The sequence below is a fragment of the Mchenga conophoros genome, linkage group LG3 (genome assembly GCF_057382185.1).
Source record: "Mchenga conophoros isolate Kocher_MC1m ecotype Shallow Benthic linkage group LG3, M_conophoros_male_GT1.1, whole genome shotgun sequence".
NCBI classification, from domain to species: domain Eukaryota; kingdom Metazoa; phylum Chordata; class Actinopteri; order Cichliformes; family Cichlidae; genus Mchenga; species Mchenga conophoros.
The window spans coordinates 67,705,802-67,721,241 of record NC_140528.1 but is presented as its reverse complement, the minus strand read 5'-3'; the positions used below and the strand labels follow the sequence as shown (position 1 = coordinate 67,721,241).

General features: G+C 44.5%; 1 protein-coding gene across 4 annotated transcripts in view; it reads right to left on the bottom strand.

The window, feature by feature from the left end:
- nwd2 (NACHT and WD repeat domain containing 2) overlaps positions 1–13,043 on the bottom strand; it is a 61,273-nt gene extending 48,230 nt beyond the window's left edge. The window contains exons 1-3 of one of the 4 annotated variants that reach the window (XM_085266832.1): positions 12,766–13,043; positions 11,311–12,653; positions 10,187–10,358 (exon numbers count right to left, since the gene is read on the bottom strand). In XM_085266832.1, the coding sequence (XP_085122958.1) occupies positions 10,187–10,358; positions 11,311–11,325 (187 nt within the window). In that variant the 5' untranslated portion in view covers positions 11,326–12,653; positions 12,766–13,043. Of the gene's footprint in view, positions 1–10,186; positions 10,359–10,989; positions 11,176–11,310 lie in introns of those variants that run through there. The other 3 variants (XM_085266831.1, XM_085266833.1, XM_085266834.1) reach the window with 3 other exon arrangements.
- Positions 13,044–15,440: the final 2,397 nt, after the last annotated feature.

Below are 15,440 nucleotides of genomic sequence, written 5' to 3'. Positions count from 1 at the left end.
GCTAATGTACACGGGTTCATCGTATCCTTAAAATCAGCCAGATTCCCTCCTGAGCTTATGTCCATCTTTTATATACAGTCTATGCAGGGCTTAACAAATTTATTAGACCAGCTGTCATAATCTCTCATAAACTAAGAAAAAAACCAAACGTCTTTAAATTGATAAGAAGAATTGTTCTTTAGCATTAAAGACATCATTTAATTTACAGAGCTTGTGCATACTGCTGGATTAATCATTACAGAAACAAAAGATGATTTCAGTTATTTCCAGTACTGTTAATTTCAGGCAGCTGTGGTATAAACCTCACACTGGGACTGATAGTTTCACCTGTCAGCTCAAATTCAGCCAGTGTGTCAATGTGTATGTAACTCTCAAATGTGTACCTCACCTTTCTTTTGTTTTTACACCTATAAAAACATGATTAGCTAGAAGAGCCGGCAGTGTTCACACTCTTGAAGAATGTGGGATTATCCAGAATTACACAGGCAGTGATCATATTGGACAGTCAGTGTCACAGAGCGAGTGCCCAACGGCTTGTTTTTGTGTCCCACTTTCTTTCCTCCTCTCCCCTCTTTTTCACTATCTACCAAATGGTTGCTGTAATTCATTTGGACAGTCCCGGCCTCTTTCTCCCTCTCTTTATCTGAAGGGTGTGGACGGATAGTTAAAAACAGAATATGCCCAACAGAGAGGCCCTGTGTGACCGAGTAGCCGGCTCGAACACGCGCGCACATGCGGGCACGCGCGCACACATGGCGGGTAAACAGCCCTTCAGCTGCTAACTGTGTCATATGCAGCACGAGTAGAGGAGCCCACAAATTTAGTCTGACGTATCTATCTCTCATCTATCTTTAGTAAGGCTTCGGGCCGTGACCGTACATGTATCTGCCCACAGCTAACCCAGCAAAATGTCAGCTCGAAAAACCGAACGGCTGTAATCGTATGCAAATTAAATAAATGGCAGTTGCTGCATCAAAGGAGCGCTCATCTCATTCCATCAGCGATACGTTTGACAACAATAAACGTGTAATAGTTTACACTGACACGGATTGGGGGGGTCACAGCAGAGGGAAAACAGCAGAATTTGAGGATTTTGGCCTGTCGTGTGCTCGGGACGACGCAGAAGTCCAATCCAAATCTGCATCTCGCTCGACCTGACAGACTAAACTGTGTTGTTGTTTGTTTTTGTGCTGATAACAGTGAGATGCCTTCCTCTCCCCCTCCTCCTCTCTTTCTTTCTTTTTATTTATTTTTTTTGTGGGATGATGATGAGTTATGGCAGCCTGATGTATGTGTGTGTCTGCGCTCCCACGTGCAAAGGGACAAAGACTAGATCCTTCACTCGCCCGCGTTCTCGCTCCGTGTGTGCTTGTGTGTGTCCCTCCCTACAATTTTCCAATCTGCTCATTTCAATAGCACCGACCAATCTATCTTTCCTTTCACATATGTCCTGTCAACTTGCTTTATTTTCCTTTCTAGCTTCCCTTTCTCCCCTCTCCTCCTCCCTCTCCCTTGTCCTTTTGGGTAACGAATGGGCAGTCAGTTGAACAGAGAAAAGCAGCCAAATGTCCCCGACGCTTTCCCTGCTCTTTTTTTATCATTTGTTTCATCCTGACTTATTTTAAGCATTTAAAAAAAAAAAGAAAATAACAGGAATATCCATCAGAAGTCCAAAATGATGGCGTCAGATTGCTTGTTTTGTCCAAACAACCGTCAAACGCCCAACTGGCTTGATTGAAAAATGATACAAAAGCCACACTTTGGAAAGCTGCAACGCTCGGTATTAAAATCTCCACATTTCCCTCTATAGTTGGTTATGCTTGACATTGCTTCTGCTGGTCACTCATTCCCCCAGATGGCGATCACTCTACAGCTGCCCTCTCTGAGTCTCATCAACAAGGCTCTGACAAAGCAATCACTCTGCTCTCATCAAGCTTCACTCCAGAGGCACTCGGTATACACAACTGCTTTGGGGATCTTTGATTAAAAGAGAGAGAGCGTTGTCCACAAGACGGGTGTCTCAGCAAACAGTAGAGTGGCGGGACAGAGCGGTCATCCTCACTGTGTGTGTCTGTGTGTGCGTTTCTGATGTGATTTAAGGGTTTAAGGGCCAGGTTTAGTCTGTCGCTCAGATTTCTGCCGGATACCACAGAGGTCAGTGGAATTTAATATATTCAGGAGAAACTCAGACTCACTGCTGCTCTGGAGGATCTACAATGCATCAGTGCTTCCATTCACCTCCACTGTACTGGAGCAGAGAAAGAAAGTCTGACAGACACAGTCCAGACAATTACGGTCCTTTTTTGTCATCTTTGGTTCTGCAGGCTGACCTAATACGCTCATTTCCAGCTCCATTTGTATATATTTTTAAACTACACTAGAGTAGTTTTTAAAAAGTAGTGATATTAAGTATCCTTTGTTTGGAGATGCTGCCAGGTGAAAGCCTCTTCTCTCTAAAGAGAGCATGGCAGCATGGCTTAGCTTTGCAAAGTTGCATCTCAACAAAGCTCAAGACTTGTGGAACAATGTCCTTTAGACAGATGAGACCACAGTGGAAATGTTTAACCCTAATGCACAGGGCTATGTTTGGTGAAAACAAGGTACAGCATATCAGCACAAAGACCTCGTACCAACTGTGAAGCACGGTGGTGGAGGGGTCATGATTTGCGCTTGTTTTACCTCCATGGGCTTTGAGTCGACCATGAATTTGTCTGATTACCAAAGTACTCCAGAGTCTTCTGCCATCTTTGCAGCAGGTAAAGTTTGTCCAAAACTGGGTCATACAGCAGGACAATGACCCAAAGCACAGTTGCAAGCTGCTGCTATGCTCCAATCAAAGTCCTCAAGACGACTGAAATGCTTAACCACAAACTTCAATGGTCTGAAGAACACAGTAAAGAAGAGTGAGCTAGAATTCCCCTGTAATGGTGAAAGAGGCTGATTAAAGTCATACAGAACTCTTAATTCAAACTATTGCCGCTAAAGCACAAGACTTGTGGAACAACGGGCGATCGTGGCTCAAGAGTTGGCAGTTCGTCTTGTAATCGGAAGGTTGCCGGTTTGAGCCCCAGCTCCAACAGTCTCGGTCGTTGTGTCCTTGGGTAAGACACTTCACCCGTTGCCTACTGGTGGCGGTCAGAGGGCCCGTTGGCGCCAGTGTCCGGCAGCCTCGCCTCTGTCAGTGCGCCCCAGGACAGCTGTGGCTACAATGTAGCTTGCCATCACCAGTGTGTGAATGTGTGAGTGAATGGGTGGATGACTGGATGTAGTGTAAAGCGCTTTGGGGTCCATAGGGACTAAGTAAAGCGCTATACAAATACAGGCCATTTAGGGGGTTTTACAAGTAACCGAATCTTATAATGTAAATAAATAATGACATGGCACGAAACAGAACGGTGACCTAACCAGGGCGTACCCAGCACCCCCGTGACCCTGAGGGGTTAAGCGGAAGAAGATGGATGGATCTGTTAAGGATCACGTGTTTTTATTATTATCTTCTAATATGTAAAACCTTAGAATTTTATGGGGTTTACATTTTCACAAAGCAATTCAAAAACGCCCTCTCGGTCATATGCATACATGAACAAGATGGGGATTCATAACAATCATGCACATCTGCACATATCTTCACTTTAATTCTTCTTTAACAAAATAAAGTCTGCGTAGAATATCATCATACCGCATTAAGGTCACTGATTGGGCTGATCAGTATCTGTTCTCTGATGACATCATGAGTTTCTGAAAAGTCAATTTATGACGTTTTTAGTTGGACAGTTTAGTTCGACTGTATGTTGTGAATAATGACCAAAAGTTGGAGTCAGATAAAAACTGAAGAACAGATGTTTTCTAGGATGATACTGTGGATTGTCTATTTGGACGTAATGAAACGAACACAGACGAGAGACACAACAAACTGCGGTTTAGGGTTTACACTTAGACTTCGACTGGATGGTGATGCACTGGGCTAAAACATGAAAGCATTTGTGTGGAAAAGTAAACGCATAGCCAGTGAGCAAATCAATACCGAGTGACCTGGAAGATACTGAAGGCAAATTGTGGCTGTGTAAATCGGCCATCCATAAAGGCCAGATGTTCCTGCATTTCCTGAGCACAAGGAGACCGAATCGGGATGTAGGAAAACCCGCCAGAGGTTACCGCGGCCCCTCCACTCGCGCTTGATGACGCGCATCCAGGGAAAACAGCAAAGTACAGTAATGGATGGTACCTCGGTATTGCATGTAACCGTGACTAGAGGACTCCCCACGGTCTCTCTGCCAGCAACTTAATTTGCATTTGATTTAACATCCACAACAGTGACCGCACGCACAACCGGTCTACCAAACATGAAAATGTTCATTTTGTAACATCTGTGCTTGCAGCTGTTCACTCAAAAGCCACTCGTGTGGGGCAGTTAGGGCTTGACATGTTCGCATTCGTGCCTTAAATGCACAACCTTTTACAGCTATGTTGCAGCGAGCCGCAACGAGCGGAGAATTTCAACATCTCACAGGCTCTCCTCCCTGTAGAAGATGGCAGTAACCATGGACACGGCATGCTACCTTGTAATTCATGGAAGTTTCAGACTAATATCTTGCCTCCTCACTGAGACTCACTCAGCTCTCTGGTTAACCCCTTAAGCCCCAGGGCTGAAAAATACCCAGAAATTCAGCCCCAAAGACTGAAAAGCTGTCGAAATTACCAACACTGGGCTCAGATCAGCCGGCCCAGAGTTCCATTCGCGTGTGAATTACAGCGCAAATAAACACCTTTTATACCAATGAGTCACAAATTTCTAATGTTAGTGCACCTGTTTCAGTCTCATCTGAAAAATTACCAAAAAATTTTAGACAACAAAAATGAAGCACAACAAATGCTCCAAACATTTTAGTCACAGTAATTTCAAGTGGAAACCCTCTGTGACCCTCTAAAAATAGAGCCAGGTTGCATTATTATGCATTTTATCCATGGCGGACGGGGTAAGGTTTCCTGAGTTATCGTGGCGCTCCACATGTTAGTAGGTGGAGATGACTTCCTGGATGTTTTTTCTTGTTTCGTAACATCAGCAGATGTGGAGGATGTCGACGCTCCTTTTATATAATGTGCAATCAGACGCCTATTGGGCTCGTATTACATTTGCTTTGGATTTTTAAAGTACTGTTTATTCAGACTCATTTATTCTGGCTTACAGTGTTTACATCTACTTTATACCAACATTTTCTAATCTTAGCATTCATTTGAATCCTGAAAGTATCCGTTTTAGGCGACTTGCATGCAGTATGACCTTTGTGAAGACAACTGCAGTATATTTACTGAGTGCTTGAAGGAACTATAGAGGAAGACCAACAGCTAGGTTTGCTATTCTATGCAGAGTGTAAGCTTTGTATGTGCAGCTGGACCATGACCTCATGGACTGACGATGGTCACAGGATCGCCAGCAGCTTCCCAATCAAGGTGATGTTTTTCTATCAGTTCCATTAAAGCTATATTAAAATAATTATAAGAGTCATATTAAAAGCAATCTACCTCGTGTCAGTATCTCTGCATAAAACTCCAAATAAAACCAGAGAAATCAGAGAAAGAGTGTCTCCATCTCTTCATTTGACTTTCAGTTAGAACTTAATGTAACCGTGTGCGTGCAGAGACACTGGTTTATCTCCTCTCATCAACTGTTTTTCTACCAGGTGTTTGTATTTGTTGGTGAAAGACTCGGCTGTGTCTGAGGAGAGAGGGGTCAAGCATCTCTGTGTTGAGTCATCTTAAGCTGCAGGCTCCACTCCTGGTGACCGAACAGGTCAGCAGAACTATAGGCTTACAGAAAAAAACAAGTATAAAGGAGCAAAAAGGCAAATATTATGTCTATATGATATCCCGCCATTGATCATTACTAATTTTGGCACGCTAAATTGTTCAACCGTGTCTGTGAATGAGGCTCATCATCATGGAACAAATTAAGCTCCCAGGTGTGCGCCTCCTCTTGCTCCTGCTGTGTGGAGAGTCTGCTTTATGGAGGGTGCGCAGTGCCAATTAAACCCTCCCCGGACCTGCCCCAGTGTGTCAGTTATTGGCAGTCTAACACGGGATGATAGGACAACGTAACTACGGAAACGATCCAGTTCAGAGTCATGGTGGTTGGGCCGTGGGAGGGGGTTACACCCTGGACAGGTCGCCAATCTGTTACAGGACTAACAGAGAGACAGACGCTCATATTCACACCTGCTGTACATTTAGACTCACCAATTAAAATAACCCATAAACGATTTATTACTGTAAATGAACTTAAGGTAAAGTAGATGCTAAATAAGTGTTGGAGCTGCAGGCTTTTCTCCACGTTTCCATTTCTGCTTTGTAGTTTATGTATGTGACTCCAGCCCCCTTTGCATGCATGGATGCTACTGTGACAGCTATCCTGAGGATGAACGCTGGCTGCAGGTGATTAATCATTTCAGGATCGTCTGTCATGTTGCTGAACTTTAACACTGCTGTCAGCCACATAAACCTGGAAAACAAGCACACTATATAGACAAAAGGTACTGTGTTACCTACACTTTACACCAAAGGGAGGTCATGGAAACCTGCGCCATGCTCCGCTGACATCCCGAAATATGTACAAAAGCGGCCGTGATACAGCTTCAACTCCTGGATCAAACCATGAAATTCTCCCTGCTGCTGCCTTCTCCTGATTACTGGATGAACCCAGAATCTCAGTTTTTTCCTTTGCTTGCTTAGAAACATCAGGACCTGCTCATCATCACTTGATGTCGACTCTGTTTTTGGCCCCTGCATGTTTTTTCAGGAGGAATTTTTTTGCAAAATCATAAAATTCGAAATTGAAAAATGTAGAATTTTTTTTCACAATGTATTTGATGCCTTGAATTCAAATGTTACAGAACTGAGTCTTTACACACGGCAGCATGGAACTGTCCAAAGTCTGATCAGCCACCTCATTCAAGTCGCAGCAGTATTTAAGGTTGACTGTGAGGTTGATGAGGTAGTGGGACGTGATCCATCCTGATTTTGCGAGTCGAGTCGGACTTCAATCAAAAAAAAAAAAAAAAAAGTGTAACAAAGCACCAACATTTACGGTTTTCAACTGTATTCACAAATACAAATTACTGTAAAAGATGTTCCCGTCTTTTAAAGTGTCTTTTTTCCTTTCCTCCTTTTACTTTGATCAGTTTGGAAAGTTGCCTTTCTCTACTTAGTCCATCAGTAAGTTTAAATAACTGGAAGTCAATCTGACTCAGAAACCATTAGCAAATTTAAAATGTCTCTCAAGACGCACAAAAAAACATTTACTGGGGCGTGCTAGTTTCAATATGAGATTGAAAAGCGCCCCGTCTCTGTCTCTGAAGTGCAGTTTATGTGCGCATTCACACACAAAGACAACGATTGGCTTATTTAATATAAACCGATTACAAGTCGCATCTGTTTTCCAGGAATTATGGGAGCACGTTGCTTCCTTTCATCGCTGTCACTCCTGACAAAATATTTTACAGTGCGTTCCATGAAATGGCTCCAACACCCAGGGAGTTAGACGGGTATGACAGGGCAGCTGCAGAATTTGTCAGAACAACGTTCCCGGAGGGAGGTTGCCGAACTGCTCCGCAGCACTCTGGAAAATTCAGAGAAGAGGTCACTGAAAGCTGCTGCCAAACTAGTCGGTGTGAGCTTCCTTTCTACCCTCAGGAGGAAAGCAGACGCCACAAGAGGGTAAAAACCGCCTCGGCGGCACGTGTCATAAACTCGCCGCATAATGGGGTTGGGCTCGTCCCGAAACTCCGGCACTTGCCGGGCCCAGGAGGAGCAGTTCACTGAACAAAAGCCACGCTCTCCGCCTGCCATCTCCCTGCAGCTCCTGCCTGCCGATCCCTCCCTCCCACTCTCTCTCTTTTGTTTTCTTTCACCAGACACAATCCCAAAAAATTAGGAGAGAATTAGGGATGATTTTTTTTAAAGGAAATCTGCGCTCAGAAGCCACAAAACAAGCTGAAAAGAAAGTTAAATAGAGCCAGCTGGAACACTGGGAATAATTGCAAGGTGAAATGTAATATAATTAGTGGTCTCTGTGGTGACATGCTGTAGCCTTGATGGAGGGATTTCTTTGCTGTACACTGTGGCAAGGACGCGAATGCCTCTATAGAGTCTGTATCGCCGCACTGGCGAGTAAACTTTCTGCAGTGATCTTGTGCTCTTTTTTTAAATTACTGCTCAAATTGAGTGTCGTGCCCCTTTTTAGGCGATGTAAACAAACACAGCAGAGGTCCGCGAGGGCGAACGCACCGGAGACCGTGCTCTGCGGTCATCTGTGGCTTTCTGATTAAGGTGCATCAGGGTCATTGTATTCAGCAGAGCCTACACCGAAACACACGTTGCAAGCGTGTGTGTCTGTGTATATATATAAGTCAAAGCAGAGATCCCCGGATCATCAGGCGCAATAAAACCAAGCAGTTACACTTTTACGACAGCGAGGTGATCACTTCCAACAGCGCTGTTCCCCTTTCTAGTGTCTGACGTTACACATAGTAAATCTATTGGGTTATATGCAGCATATATTTCGCCAACTGTTACCAAGGGAAAGATTGAGTGAGTCCACCTGACCATCAACTCCTGCATGTGGAAGCAGAGCTCATCTTCCCATATCTGAATGCAGCTCAGACAAAGGGCTGCAAACTTGACCTTTGTCTGAGTTTCCAGCCTCAATCCCGACTTGCTTTTTCACTACATGATGAGTTGTGGAAAAATGACGTAAAAGTGTGATGTCGATGTGCAATAATGCACAACAGCTGTCTGAATGCACGTACAGTTGTGTGAAGTGCAGTAAATAAATGCATGGATAGCCCCCTCTAGTGAACATGCAGAAAGAAGCTCTGCAGTCAGGCTGTGGGCTGACCTGGGTGACATCCACTAATAACAGCCTTTCTTTTATGCTTTCCTTGCATGCAGCGCCTGCAGACATAAACAAGAAAGTTTAAAAGTATGGGAAAGTACCTGAGAACAGTGCGAGCGTGTTATGTAAGTGATAATGTGGCTAATTGCCTGACCTCTGACCAAAGAAACCAAAAGAAACGCACAGAACTGCTGTTTTATTTGACCGAGGTGAGGCTGAGGGAGAATCGGCTGTGCCTCTGCACCTCTACGGCTTCATTAGTAGAAGCTGGATACCAGGCATCTCAAAACAGCAGCTCATAATTAGCTGTCTTCGTGCCTCGGGCTGAGATGCGGGTCTTTCCATTAGTGCGATCGGTGTGAAAAGAACTCCTCGGAACGTCCCCCTCGTCCTTATTTTCAATCCACGTGTAGACTGGAGCGTTAAATTCGTGCTGAGGCGGTACGGTTTAAACATCTGACTCAGCTACAGGTGGCTAAACAATGCCAGACTTTTCAGCGGTGAGAGGCCATTACAGTGCAATAATCCAGGGTCAGCTCATTCAGGTTTTTCTGGGGTCCAGAGCAATTTTGCTCAGTGAGGGAAGGCAAATGACAGTGACGTATCGACAAAGGCAAACTCTCTTTTTAAATCCTTGGCGTGCCCTGCTTCTCTCCTCCTCCTCCACTCTCCCTCCATCCCTTTCTCTCGTAGCCTACTCTACTTCCCTTGCCTTGTTTACTCCAGTTTTGCAGAGCCTATTTTTACCCCCTTACCCAAAGGGCATATTCAAATACAGAGCTGCAACTGGGTGTCTCCCTCACGACCCGACTGTCTTGCACTCTGCTAGGTTGAAAGCAGTCTGCTCTATATTGCATCAGTGACATACACAATTTCACTTGAGTCAAAGTTGTCACATGGTCTAATGTAACCTCATCTGAGACGTCGCCAGCCGCTAAAGTAAGCCGGTCTTTAAATGTCGCAGCTTGTGGCTCAATCTGAGAGTCCTGACCCGTCTTTCCAAAGGAGACCTGAATCAATAGTGGATCACAGGACCCCGAGCTTCAAAGCGGCGGAGCTGCACGAGCCTCTTGCTGCACTTTTGAGACGCTGTCTTGAAATGAGCGTGGCTGATTTCACCCAGAAATTCTTTTTAAGCCAGAGTACGGCTCCAGACATGAAGAATATGGTGAAATACTCGAGAGCATTGTGTCACTGTGAGGGTGCACGGGCTTCAAAAGAGGGAGAGGTAGAGGAGGAGGAGGAAGGAGTGGTGGGTAGGAAGGCAGAGAGGGGGGGGTGTCACGCTGACACTCTTACCGTCGGGGTTGGCACAGATGAAGACCCGGACGCTGCGGCCGGTGGGGACGTGGTGCGGCGGCAGGGCGTTGATGTTGCCGCTGATGGCCGCCCTGCGCAGCGCAGACTCCCGCGGGCAGGGCTGCCTGCTCCCCACTCCCGACGGCCACATAGGAGGCGACTTCCAGCGTGGCTGTACACACGCACAGAAAGGAGGGAGGGAGGAGGGCATGTTAGCACGGCCAGGGACCCACAGGCAGGCACATGGAAAACACATGCATGTTTGCGCGCAGATTCACCTGATCCATCCACACACACGCACGCATGCAGGGAGCGTTAATTATGGCAAAGGCATGGAGCTGTGTCTAATAGCTGTTTGCTATTATTTTATTATTATAATTTGCTACTAAGTTTGACCACCTTTACAGGCACTGGTATGGCATGAACCCTAATTAGTCTTAAGGTGGCTAAGCTTACTTAAAATACTCTAAAATCTATTTATAAAACATGATCTAGTAGTCTACCTTGTCATAGTCATAACGTCCATGCTTCACACACACCAATCAAGTTAGGATGGATCTGTCAAATCTTCTCCAAACACAGGTATGAGACTGAATATGTTTGTTATTGCATTCGTGTAGTAGGGGTATAATAATAGGATATTACGCACAGACTACTACCGTCATGGTGCATGCGTAATTTGTATACATGTCCTTGGACGCATTCATGAATTTTCATGCCACTGTGGGACAAACAGACAAACAAGAACGAGACGATACAAAACTCGTATGGACGAACAAGGCAAGCATCAGTCGTGTTCCCACCCCAGAGACGATGCTTGTGAAAGGCGAATAACCGCTAACAATGGTTATTCCGCCGGGAGCAGATGTGAAGTCGCCGGTTTTCCGGAGTTGGTCTATCCTGAAATCTTTGTTTCAAAGACGGAAAACCTCAAAAAGAAAAAAATAGACAACAAAAAGGCGGGAGGGGGAAAAAAGTTGGGTAGTCCACTACTGATCACTACATCAAATCCTCTTAAGAATCAGACAACTACAACCACTTAGGGGCACCGCATCCACAGAGAGTACTTGACTACTAGTGATGCTGGAGACAGGCACAACAACAGGATACTTCTTGTTGCTCACATTCATTCGCTTCATTTCGTGGCTTCCGAAAATATCCAAGCGTCGAGGGCGGTAAAGGCAAGATAAAAACGCCCATCAGAGTTGCCGTGACTGAGAGACGACGTGGGGAGACGGTAAAACGGACGCCGTGTGCCGGAGTGCTCCCTTTGGCATCCTGCTGTCTCTGCGAGCCGACCGAGCTCTGAGAGGCACAGGGAGCGCGAAGCCGGACAAAATAAGAGCGCGGCTACCGGTGGATATTTTCAAAATAAAGCTACAGCTTTTGATCATGTCGCTTTTCAAGGGTCTACCAAGAAGTTTAGACTTCGTTAAACCTAGGGATATAATTATTTCCCATATCGTATGTTTGTTAAGCAAAGAAATATGCACAGCCTTCAGCTCAGTACTCACCTAACCTTCGTTCAGTGAAGTTGCGCTTTTATGTTGAAAGTGACAACTTCAATTCCGGTAGTGCCCCAGCTTTTAACGTCTGACTTGACGGCGGTGACAGACGAGAGAAGCTCTGCTGGATGCTCTTTTTCCACTGTCTCCCTCCACTCCAGTGGACGGGCTGGTGCTCCCTCAGTCTCTATTAAGATTGCAGTGGACCGCGAAGTCAGCAGTGTGCTGCCGTAAATGACGTTACAACTCTTTAAAACAGTCACGACGCAAATAAAGTAACGAGCAGCGACGTTACATTTACCCAGAAGCCCTTAGTGGTAGTCTTTTATTTTTATTTTTTTTAACCCAGTAGACGTCAAGTAAAGTTTAAGTGCCTATTTAAATTAATTCTATTGTAACATCTCGTCATTGTATTTTGACTTTTTTTCCACCATATCTTATAACTTAGCCCAACTTTATGGCCTTAAATGAACCTTTTAATTAAATGCTATATTACTTTTTTTTTTTTTTTTTTTTGGAGTAACAGGTACCTGAAAGCCCCCTTTTCCCAAACATGGGGCAGGCAGCAGCCAGAGGAGAAGGAGAAAGAGGAGGAGTGGTTTGAATTAATTGCTTTATCGATAAATGTACCTCTGCTCTGCAGCCTCTGGTTATTCGTGCTGGAAGTTTAAGTGCATTGGATTTGTACTAAACGGAATTGATTACTGTGCTGTTCTTGTGAGGTGGGTGGATTGGGGGGTGGGGGGGAGACGCTGAACCATATATTTTTCTCTCCCTTCTCAGTCTCGGTGTTGAAGCATTTCTCTGAACCTATATGATGAACAGTATGTCTGTTGCTCTGAGCTGCACAAATGCTTTTGAATTATGGACCCACACAAGAAGAAAAAAGGCATGCGGATGTATAATATCCATGGCTACATTTTTATATAGGAGTTTAAGCATATTACTAACCTTTAAGATGTCTACATGGATCCATATCATAAGTAATGGAAACAAAGAAAAGATTAAATCTTTTAGCAGCCAGTTATACAGACAAATTCACAATGAGATTAAAAAACAAAACAGCTCCTTTACCTTATGCTTGGCTGATTCCTAAGCCTAGGCAGAGCAAGTTACAATGAATGCAAACACCAAATTAAATACATTATCCTCATACATTAAATAATCAGCTTCTATGTGACTTACTTACAGCTGCAGGTCTCGAGGATGATTCAGGCTCTGACGGCTCGTGCCGACCCATTTAAGGCAGCCTGCAGGGCATCCAGCTCACACCAGAACAAAACAGACTCCGGAAAAGCACAAGTGGAGCACCGGAGACCGGAGCCTTGTTCCCAACAGCGGTGTGACCTTTCTTTACTTGGTTGTTCCGCTTCCTCTTATCAGTCAGTTAATCATGAGCACCACAGTCTTTCCAAAAGACTTCACACAGCTGGTTGGGCGAAATGTGATGTGGCAGGCCAAAAAAAGGGTTTCTGCACATGCACAGAAGTTAAGTGCCACTTGGAAGCAGCTCTAAGAGTGAAAAACAACAGCATAATGTGCGGTATGTTCCAGGGCTGCTGTCCAGCTCTGTCTCCTTAAATCATTTAGTATCGCTCCCTGGTTTGGTGCCCCTGAGAGTGAGCAAACACCTTTGGGTGTGTTTGAGCATGTTAGTGCATTCATGCGCAGACACAGTAACAGTAAGTCACTGGGTTTGTAGCCAAGTGCTTCTCCTCGTGTTCCCGCTCCTCAAACCTTGGACCACTCTGAGCGAATGTGAGTCACCGTTGTGACGAGATGCGATGTGTCACCTGGGAGACACACGCAGGTGAACAAGACAGACACTAGCTGTTCACTTGGCGCAGGTCCACACGCACACCAGCTTTTAAAATGGCTGGTGATGGATGGTTGTTTCTTTAAAAACAGCTGGAAAGAAGCAAGGGGAGTGGGAGTCAGGGAGGCAGTTGGGAATGTCTATTTCTGTATGCTACCCACTGGCACCACTACATTAACTCCTTAATTGAAATCCTCACTCTGGGTTTATTTTCTTTTTTAGGTAGCTGACTCAGAGATCAAGGGTGTAAGTGAACAAGAGGAAATTGTAACTTCGTATATTCATGTATAGATTAAGAAGAGCAAATTGCCTCTCAAAATCCAATACTCCCTGTGAACACTGCAAATAAAATCTTAAAGGAAAAAAATAGAATAAATGTACAAATGACCAATTCATCTCCATTTCTTTTTAAAAAGGAAAAATAAATCAAACACCAAGGTCTCAAAACACTAGAAAGTTATGCTGGCTTCACATGCTGGACCACAGCCACAGAAGGTAAGTGATGCTTGGTGACTTGACGCGACTACGACCACTGGCCATGTGAAATTGGCAGGACCCAAATATGCTTTTCTCAACTTCCAGGCGAGTGTTTAAAGTGACTACGAATCAGAGCACAGGTTAGCATTGACTAACATATGACCTTGCTGTCCATACTTTAGAGTGTTACCTAGGTAACCGGAGCTTGGAATGTCCACAAGTTACCAGCGGCCAACTTCAAAGTGAAAACAAGGAGTTGCTGCAACCTACCACCTGAGCTAATCTGTGGCATTTTGTCCACATAGGTCGACACTGTTTATATTCTGCAGCTTTCTGTTATACTTGTACTGGAAATGGTACCGAACTGGGCTTAATGCCATTATAATTTACCAACACTTGTTCAACAACAAAAAGGATCAAAGGATTATCCTCAAGTGTCTGTACGAAATCTTGTGGCAATTTATCCATAGTTGCTGAATTATGTCAGTGTGCTGAGTGGCATGCTTTTCCTTTCAGATAAACAGAATATACAGTAGCCAATAGGGGAACTCGCTACAATGAATATGTCTCTTCACATAATCAAAAAGGCAGAAGACTAAATTGACATGAAATGCTGTGAAAACTGTTTCTGTGATTTTCCCTTGACAAGTCCTTGAATCCCCCAGTCTGCTTCTGGGAAAGCATTCTCATGTTACCATGCACTGTGACCCCACCTCATTTCGTTGCTTAGTGTTCATTTCCATAAAGTGTTGAATGAATTTGTATGAGCAGAGATATTGCCTGTGTGATCGCAGTTCACTCTAAACTAACGCTTTCATGAAAGCCTCCCTTCTGCCACCCCTTGCAGAATTTGCATAGAAAGAAAGCTAATTTCTGTCATTTTATTTACATGTTCAGGTGTTTCTGTAGTGTATAAATAATGGGGTAATTTTCTGACTTCCTCACTTCGATTTCAAGCTTGTCGAAGGAACAGATGCGGCTTAACAATTTATTTATGCAAAGCAGATTAACTTTGGCACCTTCCGAATCACTGGGTTTATTCATGAGTGAAAAAATCTCCACAATCGATAAACAAGAGCTTCTATTCCAGCTTTGATTGTGATGCATTAAATGATTTGGCCTCTCTGAGCATTAGATTTTTTTTCTGTGGGAGGATCTGTCCACCAGCCTTTATATTCAGACATGCAATGGGTCTTTTCACGTGATAAAAATGAGGCAGATTCGCAGGATGTAGCTGAATGAAAATGCAACAGTGCTGGCTTAGAGCGGCTCAGTCATAATCCCGCTTTTAGCCAAGACGGGATCCCAATCACAGCTCGACAGCAACGTCCCTCACTGTTCTACTATTTAACCTGAAAAACACTGCGGTGACAGGCAACCCCCAGCCCCCCAACCCTCATCAATATATGGGATCAGTAAATCGCTGGGAGTTTTAAAAAGTTGACCTTTTTCAGTT